The following is an 18,581-nucleotide window of genomic DNA, read 5'->3' as shown; positions in this document are numbered from 1 at the left end:
AAAAAATTTACAAAGTTTACTGAACTTCACCATTTGGTAAGGAGGAAAAAGTAAGGGCTTTAGAGGTGCTAAAAAGAGGGAGCTCATAAGAGTTATGCTAAGCACTAGAAACTGGTACACTGGATATATGACAGAATGAATATGCAGGTCTGTAAACAGCTGGTTAACATAAAATATCCCATTGTTTATTAGCTAGGAAAATGTCTTCAGTTAGGCCCAGTGAGTAAAGTATGAATTTCCAGGGTCACTAAAGTTTAAGGACCCTTATCAGTCTCAGACTGTTGCTGAACACAAAAGTCAGTTGCTCTCTCCTAGACAAACTCTCCTTTAAGTGAAAATATTTCTTGAAATAAATATTTCTTTGCTTTATTTATCCTGAGATGCCAAGATGGCCACATAAAGGATAAAGAATAAGCAACTGACCCAACTGTCAGTTGTCCATTGCTATATTCATTTTGGGTGCCATTTTCACAGGATTCTACTGTGCTTCAGACTTTTTTTTTTTTTTTTTTTTTTGATTGGTATACTTGTTCTGTCCAACAGCAAGTCATGTGAATAAAATAGCTGACATTCCCTTTGCACTCTCCAAGTGATAGTAATCTTGGATTTAGTGAAATAGTCTTTAGCTGCAAGGCCTACAAGTAGCTCTAAAGATACCAATGAGTAGCTGAAAGACAAGAAAAATAAAAATAATACACAAGCCCAGGCAAGGGAGTTTTAAAAAGAGAAGAGTAGTCAACAGTGTACAATATTATAGACAAACATAGCAGGATTAGGACAGAAAAGTGTTCAGACTTTGACAAGTGGTGGTGATCTCAGAGCAGTTTCTGATGACTGAGGATGAAGAAAGTGGAAGACAAGAGTGTAGAAACAGGGACAATAGTGCTCAGTACTCCAAAGAACCTTGTTTTCTTCAGCTATGATTTATACCAAGTGCTGCCATATCCAGTCTAGCTTTTCCATTTCCATTTTATGGCTAGATATGTAGTTCAGTGTTTCTGTCAGAAGGGAACTTAGAAATAACTGATCAACTTGTTCATTCTAAAAATGAGGAGAGAAGCCCAAGAAGTAACGTACCATTTATTTACATTGAGTTTATTATGTATACATTCTAGGGAAGACAAAATACACACATCTAAATCTCGATGAATTTATGGAGATTTTTAAAAATTAACAGGATTTTTTTTTTTTTTTTAAGTTTTCAAAGCCATCGTGTTTGAAGGTAAGTTACACTGATGATCATCATGAGCAGGTTTCCATTTGAACCTTGCATCATCTCTCAGGCTGCAATGGGCGGATTATAGTGATAGATAAGACAGTGATAATCTTGACCAGACTGAGTGCTTATTATGTGCCAAGCACCACTTTACAAACACTATTCTCTCATTCAATCCTCAAAACAATTCCATGGCAACAGGAGGGCTGAGAGCCAACGGGAAAAGCAGAGCTTCAAAGGTTTACTCGCTCTGGATTCAAGAAATTGGCTCAATAGCTTATCGTTGTAAATAAAAGACTTGTTTGATTGTTTAACTAACCGTTTGGGCCACTAACGAAAAGAAGTAATTCTTTTCTAGGACATTTAGGAAAGTTTGATCTGAATTCTGGGGTAAGGTAAACTGCTTTCCAAACGATCTGTCCATCATACCGCCCAGGCGCATTCCATTCCTAGCGCTCCCGGCCCACCACACACGCCTGTTTTAAGCAGAGCCCAGAGCAAACAGTCAAGACGGAAACACGCTCGGACCCCAACGTACCTCTCCCGCGCCACGCATCAAGGTCTCCCTCGCGCACACCTGCAAACCCAGCCAGTCCGAGTGGGGTAGTTTGGCTCTCCGGGCTTCCGTAGGAGGGACCCTCCACCTCCGGCCCCGCCCCCTAGCAACGCTCTGGCTTGTGTTAACAACCCGCTAGCCAGCAGGTGCCTTGCTCCGCAGGTGGGCGGCAGCGGTGCTATGCAGGCGGCACTGTGGTGGCAGAGGTCGCGGCCAGCGCCTTGGGGCCTGTCGCGACTCTAGCAGCTGTCAGTCTGCCTTCGGTATTTGGTGACGGGGCCTCTTTGGGCCTTGTGACTGCAGTCACGGCATAGGAGCGGAGGACCCCCCCACTCAGCCCCCAGCCCCTGCTTCCAGCCATGTCCACAGTGGAGGCCACGGCACCCGCCGAGGCCCAGGAACCCGGCGGCAGAAATAAGTCCAGCACTTCTCGACAAATCGCGGTCATAGGAGCAGTGACCGAGGACGAGGAGAAGCAGGTAGAGGCAGGTGCCTTTGTCTTGGGAGGCGGGGAATGGGATAAGGTCTGGGGGCAGAGACGAGGCCCGGGACAGCACGAGTAGAAAAGAAGACGCGAGTGGAGACTGGGGAAGCCCACGGGACAAGTTCCAGACGTAGAGTAGATCCTCGGGGAACTGCGCGGCTTGCGAGGGGGTTTGGCTGTCGTCATCCAACCTGCCTGGGGAGTCAGGCCGCGTAGTTCTCCTGGAGCGTCCCTCTAAACTGAGTAGTGATGTCTTTGCTGCTCTTTGAAGTGACTAAGAGGAAAGGAATCCTTAGTGAAATTTGATTTGGTAGTTCATTTTGCACTGGGATTTTATTTGTAGATCTTGATATGGGTATAAAACCTCCCATGCTTAAATTTGCTCCTACTGAAGTCTGCACTCAGAGTAGAGGAAAATGCTCTTGAAACTAGAAATTAAGCATAATTTTTATAAGAAATCTAAAAGTGTTTGTATAGGGGTGGGTTGGAGAGAATTGGGAGAGAGAATTGATTTTATTTTAACGTGCTTGTATTTGGTTTTGAGTTTGCTTTTGTTATGAATACAAAATTAATTCTTTAAAGTTGTGCTGAGAAGTTTCACCTTGTAATCCTCTCTTGAATCTACTTTCCTGTCGGGGTGTTGAGAAATTCCAAGTTGTTTGTTTTATACTTTGGTCCCATTGATTTCCCCCCAGAAAGTCAGGATTATTCTTAAAACCTCATTCTAAAGAGGAATCCTGGCCTGCCTCACGCTAATGGTGTGGGGCCACTGTGGGAATTCCTTTTGAGATTTTACAAGTCTCAGGCTGCGTCAGGAACCGTCTCCTGCGTTTGCATCCTGGAGCCTTGGAGAGTTTTTTGGGAGTGGCCTGTTTCCTGGGGACCTCTTCTGTGGGAATAGGGTTGAACTCTCTGAAGATGGTCAGACATTTACACAGTAACCTGCAGAGCAACAGCACTTTCACATGAGGAAGGATGATGTCGGGGGAATTGTCCTAATGGGTTTGTAGAAGTATTCCAATCCAGGTGGGGAGAAGAACTTTGAGCAAAGGTAGCTCTCCATCCCCAAGGCTGCATGGAAGCTCAGCATTACTGCTATATTCCTAGACACCGGGCAAATTGAGAAGTAGGTGAATTTGGTAATGATGATTCTCATTCCTCCTTCATTTGGTGTAAGAAAAAATGGGCAAGGTTGTATGAGGCAGGAAAGCATAGGTTGAAAAGAAAAATAAAGAAATACTTTTAACAGGTCATTACCAAAAATAGTCCATAATGTAAAAAGTACTATGAAACAAGTATACCTGTGTGTATATATATTTTTATTTCTTTTTTGTCTTTTCCTTTTGTTTTCTTTCATTACTACACCTCCTTCAAGGGCATAGGGTTCCCTTTCAGGAGAAAAATCAATTTGCATCAACTCATGTTCCTATCTCTACTTCTAGATGTATTAACATTTTTAAAGTACTAAGGAAAAGGGGAATTTACACCCAAAGAAATGAAACAGAATAGAAATTTACTAGAGCTGGGAGAAATCTTAGTGACTAGTCAGGTTTCTTATTGTTTTATTTTGCTCGTGGTTGCTTTTATAAAAGAGGATTCTAAAGTCATAAGAAATTAACTGACAGTTACTCAGTCTTTTTACTCACAGTGGGATCTAGTGTTCCCAATAAGTAGTCAAAATGACCTTTCAGACCTCTGCCTCAGGCCAGTGGAGGAAAGACCTTTGGAACTTTAAATGTTTTCAGTCCTTTGAAACTCTTCTGCCTTTGCAAACTTGTCCTCTTCCTATGGTTGAGAGACAGTATATCTTAGTGGCTAAAAACGAGATGGAATCTACTTCGATTTTTTAGTCTTATTCCATCAGTTACCAATTATGTGACCAAAGGATATTCTAAACCAGTGAAGATAATAATGGAGATGATAGCAGTACTGATTTTCATAGTAAAGATTAAGTGAAATAATGCATATAGAGAACTTATACAGTGTCATATATATTAAAATATGCAGTCATTGACATCATCATCATTATTCTTTATCCAAGGAGTTAGAACTTCTAAATTATCTTGGCCTTAAAGGAATGGATTCTCGGAATTCTACACTGACATTGGAGATTTCCTTATATAGAAATACCCCCTTAGGCTACCTGTGCTTTAGATAGCTGTTTTGTATCATTTTCTTTACTACATGGAAGCATTTCAGTTACCCATAGCCAAGTGAAGAAATAGACTTAACTATTGTTACCTAAGGGAGTAAGTAAAATATGCAGGTTATCTTGTACATGTGTTCTACATATGCTTCACTTCTGCCTTAATTAGTATTTATTTTTTGCATTTTTCACAAAAAATCTTTGTAGAAGGCAGTAACTACTCTGAATACTATCAAAGCTATCACAAAGAGTACTTGTAGAACATTAGATTTTTTAAACTTCATTAGCTTTGAAATGTTTATAGATGAATTATAGAAAATGTAGGTGTAGATTATGAGTTCGAAGATAATGATAAATAGGAAAACAATAGTTTAGGAATCTGGGATTTTGAATTGTACTTGTGTATGTTTGTGTGTGTGATAGTGGAGTTTGAACCCAGGCCTCACATAAGTACTCTACCACTGAGTTATATTCTCAATCCCTCTTTTTTTCCCATTATTTTATTTTGAGACAGGATCTCCCTAAATTGCTCATGCTGGCCTTAAATTTACCATCCTCCTGCCTCATCCTCTGAGTAGCTAGGATTACAGGTGTGCAGTGAATTGCATTTTTTGTTCTATGTTGTGATTTTCACAGAAAGGTACTCTACTCAAGCCCTCTTTTTCTCTTTATAAAAATTTTGATAATGCCTAATAAAATGATTCTAAAGTCTTTTTAAAAACTTGTCATATTTTTCAGGTTTAAAATAATTAAATGGATCAAAATTTTGTCAGTCGTTTTCTAATTGTTTTCTTGAGTCACGTTGCTTGCCTTTTCTAAGTCTTGGTTTCCTCATTCATAAAAGATTTTAAGGAATGCCTCTCTCATTAAAGTTCAAAGTATTTGTATGGTATTTAGCACAGTGTGCAGCATGCAGGTTGTTAAGTGTCCCATAAATGGTAGTTGTTTAGATTATTATTGATGACTTTAATCATGAAAGCCAATTGTTGTTGTTATTATTATTATTATTATTATTATTATTATTATTATTAAATTCAGATGTTATTTACAGGGTATATGAATCTTTATGAGGTTTGTTTCTTTGGAAACCAGATAGAAAAATTGTTTATCTAGGATTAGTCCCAGTGCTTATGTGGCTCTGACTTTCTATTGGAAGTGAAGGGTAATGCAGATTAAAGCTGAAACACTTCTCCTCTGGGAGAGTGATAGGCAGTGAAATTGACCTCAGTCATATACTAAAATGACAAAGTACAGATTTACCTTTTATCTGTTTTCTATTTAGTTTAGTATTGCTCCCCTCATTCTGAAGACTTGCAAAGCCCTTTAGAGCAGTGCTTCTCAAACTTTGATGTGCATATGGAACACATAGGAATCTTACTAAAATGCAGATTCTGATTCTATAGGTCTGCAGTGGACCCTGGGTTCTGCCTGTCTAATAGGCTTACAGGTAATGCTTGTGCAGCTGGCTCACTTCCCATTCTGAGTAGCAAAGCTTAGTCTGTTAGAGCTGCAGGATGGTATGCATGGTACTACAGAGTTTCACAACTAATTTCTGAAATTGGAGAAGATACTTTCATATACAGTCAGAATATAAAACAAGAAACTACAACAAAACAAAATTCCAGCCCTCCCAACTAGATCAGATAATGTAGCAAAAAACAAGAGGCACCAAATGGGGTTTAAAAAGATCTACTTGTTCTCTCCTGTAACCACAGTGCTTCAATCAATCCTGGATTGTTGTCCATCCTTCTCAGCCCTGTGGTTCATCTCTCTTCCTCTGTCCACTCTATATCTTCTTTAAATACCACTTCACTTTTCATCCTTCTTTTTCCCCTTCAGTTCCACCCTCTGTTCCTTTCAGGATTCCATTTCATACCTTGTCTAATATAATTATCTTGACAAAATTGCTTAACTTCTCTCTGCCTGTACTCTTCTCTATAAAACCAGCCTGTTCTAGGTGAGTATTTCCCAAACATACATATCCATCACAATCTTCTGAGGAGTGTTTAGGAAAAAAGAAAAAAAACAGGCATAGCTGGACCCTACTGTAAAGTTAATCAACCATGATCACCAGTATGGAGCCTGGGACTCTTTTAAAAGTGATCCCTCAAGAGATTTTTAGCCCCAGAGTCACTGAACTAGATGATGTCTGAGATTACTGCTAACCTTCTGTGCTGCATGCTCTGCTTAAGTCTACCTCCACAAGGACAGAAATATCACTATTTTTTTCTGAAATATTTTCCAGTGTAACACCAGCACAATACCTGGAGCTGATGTTAAATATTTATTGGATAAATGCCCTCCTCTCTTCTGAATTTCTCTAAATCTTGTACTACCTTTAAATTCTGCCTCTCCACCATGAAGAACTCCAATAGAAAGTGCCTCCCATTTATTTCCATACTCATAGAGCTCACAAATGGGAATAGGTCTAGATCAGAATCACACAACTTCTTACCTAATTATTGCTTGTCTTATGTTGGTCATTGCTTCATTCATATGTTTCGTCTCTCCTACTATAATGTGTTTTTGCAGAGTAAGAAATATATCTTAGTTGTTTTATATACTTCCTAGAACTCCTTTACTCTGAGCTTAGAATAGAAATTGAATTCTTAGCTTAGCAAAGCCTTCTGTAACCACCCTAACCTCCTGGCTTCTCCTCAAGCCTCCAAGCGTACACCAGCCTATAGGCCTTTACACTTGCTGTGCCCACTGCTTGGAAGTTCTCCCTTTGGTATCCACAACTTTCTCCCTTACCTCCTTCAAGAGTTTACTGAAATGCTAACCACTCTGTGAGTCTTTTACTGACTACTGGGTGTAAAATTATATTTCTCCAGAATTCCAGTACTCCCAACCCAAATCAATATCATCTTGTCCCATTCTATACAACTTATTAATTTTGTCTCTTCCAGAGTTTATCAATTCTTTATGAAAGCAGTAAATTTGCATTTTTTATTACCATGTCAGCACCTAGAATATTGCCTAACACAGCATAAGTACTCAATAAATATTTGTAGAGCCAGGTATGGTGGCATATGCCTGTAAGCCCAGCTACTTGGGAAACTGATGAAACTGAAGTTTTGAGATGAAACTTGATTCCCCACTACTGCTGGTGGGTGAGACTGAAGTTTCTCCACTTCTGTTGGTGGGTGGAGTCTTCATGAGGTTACAGGCCTCTGCAGCCAAGAAGTGTTGCAGCTTTTTTTTTTTTTTTTAATATTTTTTAGTTGTCAATGAATCTTTTTATTTAATTTATTTATTTATATGCAGTGCTGAGGATCAAACCCAGGGCCTCACACATGCCAGGCAAGTGCTCTACCACTAAGCCACAACTCCAGCCTGTGTGGCAGCTCTTAATGGTAGGCTATACCCTCTAGTGTTGCAACAGACCCCAACAGATCACCATCAATTTCTTTTTTCAGGTTTTTAAGTCATGAATTCAAAGAATGAAATCCATAGACTAGGATGAGTTAGTGTAAGAGTAGGATTTATTGAAGAATAGAAATAGGAACAGAACTCTTGCAGTACAAGAGGGGACCCAATAGCACATTTTCTTCTACTGAGTATGCTCATCTAAGGGTTTATATAGCACTTGGGTCACTGCTGTTGATCCAAACTTATGCTAATTAGGGTTTGGGAAAGTAATAACACTATTGGTTCAAACTATTGCTAATTAGGATTTAGAAAAGTAATAACTTATTGATTAGCCCTAAATCCCATTCAGATTTGCCTTACTTTCATTTTCTTGACACATCTGGAAGCAGGAAATTGGAGTCACTGAATTGCACATGCTCAGTGGTATCTGGAACTGCAGCACCACATGGAGTATACTTCTACTTGATTTATGTTTGGCTTTCTCTGGTTTTCCTGAGTTGGAAGCAGGGGTACAAAAATTGGAGAAACTGGCAATCATTGACCAATTTTCTGGATCCATTGCTGTAGATGGTGTGGGTTAGTTTTCCAGGTTGCTTGCTACAGAGGTTGTGGTTCAAGAGTTCTTTTGTCATATGTATTTTGACCATTGTTCATTTACCTATTCACTCTCTAACCATTCAATGGGTTCTTAAGGTCTTTAGTTCAGTATACAAGGCCTGTAAAATTCAGTTGCAAACTGTTAACTACCTGAGGTCACAACAATGTGTTCCTCATACCTAGCACAGTTCCTGAAACACAGAACCTTATGATAAATATGTGTGGAAGCATGAAAGGGCTAAGAAATTAAGAAAGGTAGTGGGCGGGGAGGAGGGCAGAAGGAAGAAATCTTTAAAAATATGACATACAGGTAGCACAGAGTACTGAGAAATGATAATCCAAAAATTGATCCAAAGGAATCTGTTCCCTGTTTCCCATAAAAAATTATACTTACTCCTTAGGGGGAAAATTTTGGTCATACATACAGATATTAAAAAGAAAATCCTGGATTGATTTTTTCATTTCAATTAATTATCTAATCCTCAAAGCAAATACTGCAGCAAATCATAAAATAAAACCCCACTCTATCTATCTATAATCTGAGTACAGGAAAGGAAAAGAGAAATGATAACCAACACAGTGGCAGATGGCACTGTTAAATCTCTAAATCTAAAAAGGCAAAATTCTATTTTTCAAATTTTTGGGTAACAATAAATTTGCAATTTTTAATTGTAACTATAATATCAAGTACAGATAAGTACTTAGTAAATCTTTTTTATTATTATGAATTAAAGCGTTTTAGTAAAAAATTTTATTCTACAGATTTAAAGTTACATTTAATTGAAAATTGTTTTTGAAAGAAACATCTTGAGATGAGGATATATAAGTTTATATTTGTGAAAGACAAGGAAATTCTAAACTTGAAATGCAATGTAATATTGCCTATGTAGAAATACAGAAAAGTATGTTATAGATTTAAAGTAAAAAATGCAATAACATTAACACTAAGTAAAATTATGTATTTATACAAGTAAACAAAAATAAAAAATATACAAAAATAAAAATAGATATATTTAGATAATAGGAATATGCAGGTTTATTTCCCATTTATCATCTTGCATCATTCTTTAAAACACATTTTAAAACAGAGGAAGTGTGAAAGCAAGAAGTGGGGAGAAGGATGAGGAAGGAAACTGGAAACTGGAATAATTTAACTTCTGTAATGGGAATAAGCAACATTAACATAACATTTGGATTAAAAACAAAATGCATTCAACAAAACATTAATCTTCCAGATAAATGTAGCCAAAACTATTTAAAATTTGTATCATCATAAGTGCTTAAACTTTGGATGATAGATAGCACTTCCTGGTTTCTTCTCAACTTACCTATAAATAGCTTTATTATAAAATGACTCCTTCTTGGTTAAATTTTAAAAGCTTTTTTTTTTTTTTTTTTTGGATACTAGAGATTGAACCACGGAGCTACATCCCCAGTCAGTCCTTTTTAACTTTTTTATTTTGAGGCAGGGTCTTGTTAAGTGGCCCAGGCTGGTCTTGAATTTGAATTTCTCCTGCCTCAGGCTCCAGAGTCTCTGGGATTTCAAGCAAATAACACACTACTACATGCCAGGTCCAGTTTACTGGGAATACCAGAAACAAAAGTCTGTGCCCTCAACAAACTTCAAAGACGGGAGTGGTGGGGGAAAAGATTGTAAATCCTTGCAGAGTAGTGTAATGGAATTGTAATGGACATACACTTAGGGCCTAGGAGTGCACAGAGGAGGATAGACACTTTTCTAATCTTTTCTTATGCCTTGGGGAGATGACAAATGAGCTTCATTCGAAGGACCTGTGGGAATGCACCAAGAAAAGGAATAGGATTGCAACAGCATAAATGAAAAACAGAAGGGGATGAGAAGCATCAGTGGGGAATCACTGAATGACTTAGATGGGTTATTTCAGATTTGAGTTCATTCTGACTGTGGAGGACAGTGTTGAAAGTGCAAGAGTGGGAGCAGGGAGAATAGCAGTAACCCTACACAACCGAGAGATGCTACTCAATAAGTCACTGGAGTGAGCTTAAGAAATATTTAAGATGTGAAATCTGTAGAACTTTGAGGTACTTGTTTTCTAATATGAATGACTAGAAGAATGCTGGTACCAACTGAGAGGGAATAGTGAGTTCAGGAAGGTCATCTCCTACAGGTTTTTTAGAAGCTAGTCTTGTCATATATATCTGTATAAGCAAACTTGGTGTAATGTAGATGCATGCACCACTTATATATTTCCATAGCATATTAGGGCTATTATTCCAAGTGCCCCCTTGGACCTCTTAGGGCTAATTGAATTTAAAAACATTAAGATTATAAGATAATACTAGAATTCAGGAGAGATCTTTGGTGGTTGTTTTAACTCCAAAATCTATTGGAGGTCTCATAATCTCAAAATCTATTGGAGGTCTCAAAATCTATTGGAGGTCTCCAAAATCCTGTAAGGTCTCATAAGTTTTTCATTCTCCTTTTGCTTATTGTCATAGATATTTTTAAGTTACTAAGGGAAAATGTCACATGAAAATAGTGTGCTTGATGTGATTTCCCATGAGGTAGAATACTAACAGTTGTATGTTTTTTAGGGTGTTTTCAAACCTATGGATCTTAATCGTATCATCAAACTCCTTGAAGAGAATGATAAAGTGAGTATGCTTTGATAAAGAATTATTCTGCTACACCACTTACAAACTTATTTCCTTGAAATAACTCATATTCCCACAAATATCAGTCTCATTTATCACCTTTTGTTGAAATTTCAAACATATATATTTTAAATTCAAAGACTGCTATTTAGTATAAATATATTTAACCAGGCAGGGTGGCTAGAGAGCAGATTTGCTTTTTTTGGAATGAACAAACCCATGGTGACTAATTACAGAAGGATTCATAAGAGCAGAGAAAGGGTGATCTAGTCTCTGTTAATTGCTTATTACCAAATAGGACTAGAGGAGGAGGTATTAAAAAAAAAGGGGGGGGGGGTGAGGGGTTCCTAACATACCAATAAATGTTTTCTGGTATGAAATCAGGTCTTATATACACACTCATACATAAACATAGGTAATTTATTTTGAGAAAGATCATAAAATGTAATAGAAGTAAAATTACTTCAGACCAAAGATTCAAAGCTGAGAGTTAGGTACTGAGAAAAGGGGTAGTAAAATTTGTATGCACACAAATTCACACACCACACTTGCTGATGTTGTCCAAATTGACTGAATGCCTAAAAGTGAGCACACACTATAAAACTTTATGTAGCCTTTTCCAAGGAAGATCATACATTCTTAATAAGTAGGATTGACCAAGGCATAGCCATCAAAACAATGTCTTATGAATAGTAAGCACAAAAATTTAATAATTGTTTTAACATTTTTTGGCCTAATTTTTACATAGAAGAAAATAAAAATAATGACAAAGAATTTTATTGTTGTCGTTGACTGTGATTTTTATAAAAAGTTCTTTCAAAATTGTGAGTGTATCTGCATTTCCTTAAAAGAGAAAATCTAACTACAGAGAGCGCCTATTAGCTATTAAATAAGGATGGGGCAAAAAGGTATAGATAATGCCACAATCAGATGAAAAAGATTAAAAGGGAAGAAGGGATTTATCTTGAAGACACATCACTGTATAGAGGTTTATTTTTTGCTTGTTTTTAGTCGACAAGAGATGTTTGGTTTGCACAGTACACTGGGCATTTTTTAGAAGCTAAAAATGTAATTTCTGGGTTCAGGTTGCCAAATTTGATTTCTGATACCACCACTTTTAAGCTTTGTGTTTTTGCACAAATTATTTCAGTTTGTTTCCTACTCTGGAAAAGAAGGATAATAATATCCTGGTAATAGAGATATTTTGAAGGTTAATGAAGAGACATGTATATACAGTGCCTATATGATGTATGACATAGAAAAATGTTCATCATACTTCAACTATCATTATTTCTGGGCTGGGGAGGTAGCTCAGTCGGTAGAGTGCTTGCCTTGCAAGCACAAGGCCCTGGGTTTAATCCCCAGCACCGCAAAAAAAAAAAAAAAAATAGATTATTTCCAGAAACAACTATGACTTTTACATTAACCTAATTTTGAGTTCCAATTTCCTAATCAAATTTAAATGGTATTTTATTTTTACCTTTACTGTTTCAGGCAACATTTTATAATGCTTATATTAATTTAAGAATTACTTGATAATTTCCATGTGTCTTTTTTCTTTTTGAAGAAATTTTAAAATAGCTCAAAAGAATTAAATGGAACATTTGTTTTAGGATGATTTAGAAGAAAAACAACTTAACTCTGTCAAGAAACTGGTGCAGTGTTATCAGAATGGACTTGTATCCTTTACATATCTTTGTGTGTTCATTTATCTTGAAATAGGAGAATTTCTATTAGAAAATGTATTAGTTTCCTATTGTTGCTGTAGCAAATTATTATAAACTCAGTGACTTAAAACTACCTAAATTTATTATCCTACAGTTATGGAGATCAGAAGTCTAGAATCCATTTTATTTGCCTAAAGTCAAGAAGTGGGCAGGACTGGGTCCTTCTGAAAGTTCTAGGGGGAAAGTCATTTCCTTGCCTTTTCCATCTTTTAGATGCTTCATGCTTACTTGACTTAGGACCTCCCACTCCCAGTATCACTCTTACCTCTGCTTTAGGCATCCTCTCTCATCTTCATCTCCCTAACCTCCTACCCCTTTCCCTTAAAGGATCTCTGAGCCTACCTGAATATTCTAGTATAATCTTCTCATATCAAGATTTTTAACTCAATCATATTTGAAAAATCTCTTTGCCATCTAAGGTGACATTCTCACAGGTTTCTAAGATTAGGTCATGGACATCTTTGGGGAAATCATTATTCTGTCTATTGTACTATTATCTGTAATGACATCAGTTTCTATAGATTCAGGAAGAAGTAGATGATAGGAGTGCCAAGTTCAAGTCTCATTTCTACCAATTGATATGAGCAGTTATATCTTTGATAAGCTTCTTAACTTCTCTATCCTTGTAAAATGAGATAATTGTACATCATGAGGTTGTGAAGGTCAGATGTAATACTATTCATGCAAGTGCTTGATAATCTGGCACACATTATATGAATATATTGTCCTAAGTACATATACCACCCTAATCAGAAAACATGAAAACTAGTGTGTCTCAACCCTCCAAATCTATCTGTATATAAGAACCAGTTTGTTACTGGGTGGTAGTTGTCTTTTAAAGTTTATTGTAAAATAGAGAAAAAAAAAACATTTCACAGGAACATTAGATTGCTGTGAAAGTTTTTGAATGTCCATTGTCATTTTCTGTACTTACCTTGTCATGGACTGGGTAACATGATTTCAGAACAAGTGATCTATAGATCCCGCTTTGAGTAGAATTAACCTAAACCATGTCTGATAGTTGTGTAACCTGGTCTGAAGAAGGTATCTGTCTAATAGTAACTTGTCCCAGGTGAAAACATCTTAAGTATTCCACTGAAAGAAATGTGCTATATGATTTTATCTAGATCTTTTCTTTATTTTCAGTGCCTTGGTTTTATAAGGATCTATTGAATCAGTCAAGGGGCTTGTGGATATTAAGCATTATTTTCTGGGAGCCAAGAAACTCTGCTAGCAAGTGATTCCTTATCCTGTCTTAACCTCACACCTCAACAATTCTAGCAGATTTTCACGGATTTGTTGTTGTTTTGTTTTGCTTTGTTTCTTGTCCCCCTCCTCCCACTTCTGGTTAGACATTTGGTGGCAAATGGTTTATTTCTGAATGCCTTTAATAGGCTGACTTTAGAAGTTGCAAAACTTCACAAAGATAGGGAAATGTCCTGGTCACTTTCCCAGGAAGTTAATAGAGCTGGTATGATCAATAATCCCATCTCTTTCTTAGACATTCCTAGAAAGAACCTAGAAATAATAGAATTAAACCAAGAACTATAAGTCAGAATTTCTTTGATCTCTTAGGGGTAAAACAAAAGAAATGAAATGTGTCATATACCAATAGGGTTTTTTAAACAGGGGTAAAATAAAAGGTGATTTTTAAATTTCTCTTTTTTAGTTGTAGATGGACATAATACCTTTATTTTACTTATTTATTTTTATGCAGTGCTGAGGAATTAACCCAGTGCCAGGCAAGCGCTCTACTACTGAGCCACAACCTCAGCCCCATACTAGTTTTAAACAAAATAAAATTCCATCCAGTTTAAACCCTGCATGTAAGAAATGTTAATAAAGCTATAAGGTAAAGTAAATTTTGGATTTCTTGTTCCAGAGCAGTTTGTTGATATGCATATGGGTAGGAAATGAAGGATATATGTGAACCTAATCATTGATTTTTTTCAATGTACTTTTACTCATTGCCAGTAGTACGTTATTGATCAATCAAATGTATGGTGTGGTAGTTGATAATCTAATTCTAAAATTGTGATGAGAAGAAAATAATTTTGAATAAGAAGTTAGGCAAAAATTAATATGGCTAAAAATATAGTTCTGAGTTTTCCTCTTTAGACTTCAAAATAAGAAAAATTAAAGGTGTCTACCACATTTAACAAAATAGATGGAATTCTATAGATTTTGACAGAAGTGCTATAAAGAACATGATGATAAAGATATTGATATTAATTTTATTTCTTAACAAAAAATCTTAAAGCCCTTAAGGGATTTAGCACAGATATTTAAAATTCTGAATTTGTGTGCAGGAAAAATTGAAAATCAGCCCCAATTTATAGAACCTGCATATGACATACTAAAATTATGTAGGTAAGTTGTTTTTCTTTATTTTATATTAGTGTGTAGTGTTTTATTATGTTCTGTTTTGCATTTTAAAGGTATTAGGAAGTATAGTGTATCAGAGTGATACAGAAGTCAGTAACTTCAGTTATCACCTGATTCTAGTAGTTGGTATTTCAAATGCTGTCCATTTTATTAGTCTGAGATTTTTAAGCCACAAGAGATTAAACTCTATACAAATGTTTTTGTAATGTAGTTGCAATCATATGAATGATAAATATTAAATGAAACCAAGGAATTGAAGAATTTTAGGGAATCCTTGAGTATATTTATTGATAATACTTAGTTTCAGTCCTGCTCAACGCCAACTTTAAAATTTGGCTTTCAAAGATAGATTAGGTTCTGTGATATGTTTCTATTTTCCAATTTTGAATGAAAAATAAGATATCACCAATTATATTCGGTACATATTTTTAAATATATACTAGAAGAATTATAAAGTTAGTATGTCTTATCCTCTCTACTGTTCTGAAATCTACATATATAATGCTTCTTTGCTGCCACACAGTGGCCAATCTAGATACCTATTACAATATCCATTTTTAGTTGTTCGATATAATATAGTTCAGGAAGCTACTTTAGTGAGAATAAACCTTCCCTAACACTTTTCAATTCTAAACTTTTACTTTTTTTTTTTTTGGACTCTTTTATTTGCCAGTTCCCTGTTTTTATCTCCTTCACAAACAGAAAATAAATGCCTTGCTAATTTTATTTTGGCATTGATATCTGACAATTCTTATAAATTTACTATGGTAACCCTAGGGTTAGGGTTCTTTTATCAAAAGTCTCTTGGCCTTACACTTTGTGGGTATGACTGTTATTATGACCTTTGTGCCCATCTTCACACCATTTAGAGAAAAGGAAGAAAAGAAGTAAAGTGAAGGCAGAAATCCTCCTGATTTTGATTAAACTGATCCATCATTCAGGCAAGAATTGTCTGCAATTGAAAAAAATAAGTCATGTCAGAAGTATCTAATTTTCTTAAATGTTGAAGTGTTAGTACATGAAAAAGCAGTTTCTCTGAGACATATATCTGATTTCTACTATTTTTAATTTCTCTTCCATGTAACTATACAATCAGTTCTATTTATTTATTTAAACCATAAAAGTAAGAATGATGATCCCAATCATTTTCTCTTTTATAAGGTTATTCAAATTGAAATCCACTCCTTCCCCTTACCAAAAATTTTTACAATTTACAACTAAGGCTCATAAACTTTTTCAGGCATTTTATAATGGCAGATCTCAGAGCCAGATGATATGAGGTGTAGAAGAATACAGAATGTATGAGTACGTGTACTGATAATTAGTTGATAAGTGCCATAATTTTAACAATGACCAATTAGCGAATTCTAATGAAGTATGCAGAGAACTCATGAAACTTAATCATGCTTGAATTTCTGCCACAGAGTCACCTCACTTTACGCAATATATGTTCCTAAAAATCACATGTCAATTGAACATTTGTAAAAACAAAAGTTTTTGTGGACCTGAATTATCCCTGGAGACACTTTGTTCTCATTTCTCATTGATTTGCAATTGGCAATGACTCAAATGAAGTTCAGTTTTCTTCTTCCTGTTTTTTGGTTTTATGTTTTTTTAATTTTTTTTAATTTTTACAGACTGCATTTTGATTCATTGTACACAAATGGGGTACATCTTTTCACTTCTATGGTTGTGCACGATGTAGATTCATACCATTCATGTAATCAAACATGTATATAGGGTAACGATGTGTGTCTTATTCCACCATTTTTCATACCCCCCCCCATTTCCCTTTATGTAATCTAAAGTTCCTCCATTCTTCTCTCACCCCCCACCCCCCGCCCCCATTATATATCATCATCCAATTATCAGGAAAAACATTTGCCTTTGGTTTTTTGGGGATTGGCTTATTTCACTTAGCATGATATTCTCCAGTTCCATCCATTTTTCTGCAAATGTCATAATATTATTATTATTTATGACTGAATACTATTCCATTGTATATATATACCACAGTTTCTTTGTCCATTCATCTGTTGAAGGGCATCTAGGTTGGTTCCACAATCTAGCTATTGTGAATTGAGCTGTATAAACATTGATGTGGCTGCATTACTGTAGTATGCTAATTGTAAGTCCTCTGGGTATAAACAGAGGAGAGGACTAACTGGGTCAAAGGATGAGTTCATTCCAAGTTTTCTGAGAACTCTCCACACTGCTTTCTAGAGTGGCTGCACCAATTTGCAGCTCCACCAGCAATGTAAAAGTGTGCCTTTTTCCCCACATTCATACCAGCATCTATTATTATTTGTGTTCTTGATAATAGCCATTCTAATTGGAGTAAGATGAAATCTTAAGAATTGTTTTAATTTGAATTTCTCTAATTACTAGAGATGTTGAACACTTTTTCATATATTTATTAACTGTCTGTATATCTTCTTCTGTAAAGTGTCTGTCCAGTTCCTTGGCCCATTTATTGATTGGGTTCTTTGTATTTTTGGTGTAAATTTTTGTAAGTTCTTTGTAAATTTTGGCAATTAGTGCTCTATCTGAAGCGTGTGGAAAAGATTTTCTCCCACTCTATAGACTCTCTTTTCACATTATTGATTGTATCCTTTACTGAGAAACAGCTTTTTAGTTTGAATCCATCCCATTTATTGATTCTTGCTTTCATTTATTGTGATTTGGGAGTCTTGTTAAGGAAGTCTGTTCCTAAGCCAACATGATGGAGATTCGGGCCTACTTTGTCTTCTGTTTGGTGCAAGGTCTCTTGTCTAATTCCTAAGTCCTCGATCCATTTTGATTTGAGTTTTGTGCATGATGAGAGATGGAGGTTTAATTTCATTTTACTGCATATTGATTTCCAGTTTTTCCAGCACCTTTGTTGAAGAGGTTATCTTTTCAACATTGTATGTTTTTGGCTCCTTTGTCTAGTATGGGGTAACTGTATTTATGTGGGTTTGTCTCTGTGTCTTCTATTCTGTACCATTGGTCTACTAGTCTATTTTGGTGCCAATACTATGCCATTTTTGTTAATGTTACTCTGTAGTATAGTTGAAGGTCTGGTATTGTGATACCTTCTGCCTCACTTTTTCTGCACAGGATTGTTTGGCTATTTGAGGTCTCTTATTCTTCCAGATAAAGTTCATGATTGCTTTCTCTATTTTTATGAGGAATATCATTGGGATTTTAATTGGAATCGCATTGAATCTCTATAGCACTTTTGGTAGAATGGCCATTTTGACAATATTAATTCTGCCTATCCAAGAACATGGGAGATCTTTCCATGTTCTAAAGTTTTCTTCAATTTCTTTCTTTAGTGTTCTGTAGTTTTCATTGTAGAGGTCTTTCACCTCTTTTGTTAGATTGATTCCCAAGTATTTTATTTTATTTTTTTGAGGCTATTGTGAATGAAGTGGTTTTCCTAATTTCTCTCTCAGAGGATTTAGCACATATGAATAGAAATG

General features: G+C 36.0%; 1 protein-coding gene across 12 annotated transcripts in view; it reads left to right on the top strand.

Annotated features, from left to right (window-relative positions):
* Positions 1-1,918: 1,918 nt before the first annotated feature.
* Positions 1,919-18,581, top strand: part of CFAP69 (cilia and flagella associated protein 69) — a 78,609-nt gene continuing 61,946 nt past the window's right edge. For 5 of the 12 annotated variants that reach the window (XM_079151691.1, XM_079151688.1, XM_079151685.1 and 2 more), the window contains exons 1-4: positions 1,920-2,251; positions 10,946-11,005; positions 12,619-12,684; positions 14,993-15,102. In XM_079151691.1, coding sequence (XP_079007817.1) covers positions 2,132-2,251; positions 10,946-11,005; positions 12,619-12,684; positions 14,993-15,102 — 356 coding nt within the window. In that variant the 5' untranslated portion in view covers positions 1,920-2,131. Of the gene's footprint in view, positions 2,252-10,945; positions 11,006-12,618; positions 12,685-14,992; positions 15,103-18,581 lie in introns of those variants that run through there. The other 7 variants (XM_079151687.1, XM_079151689.1, XM_079151686.1 and 4 more) reach the window with 4 other exon arrangements.

This window comes from Sciurus vulgaris, assembly GCF_902686455.1.
Source record: "Sciurus vulgaris genome assembly, chromosome: 8".
Classification (NCBI taxonomy): domain Eukaryota; kingdom Metazoa; phylum Chordata; class Mammalia; order Rodentia; family Sciuridae; genus Sciurus; species Sciurus vulgaris.
The sequence above is the reverse complement of the archived record's forward strand: the minus strand, read 5'-3'. Positions and strand labels throughout refer to the sequence as shown.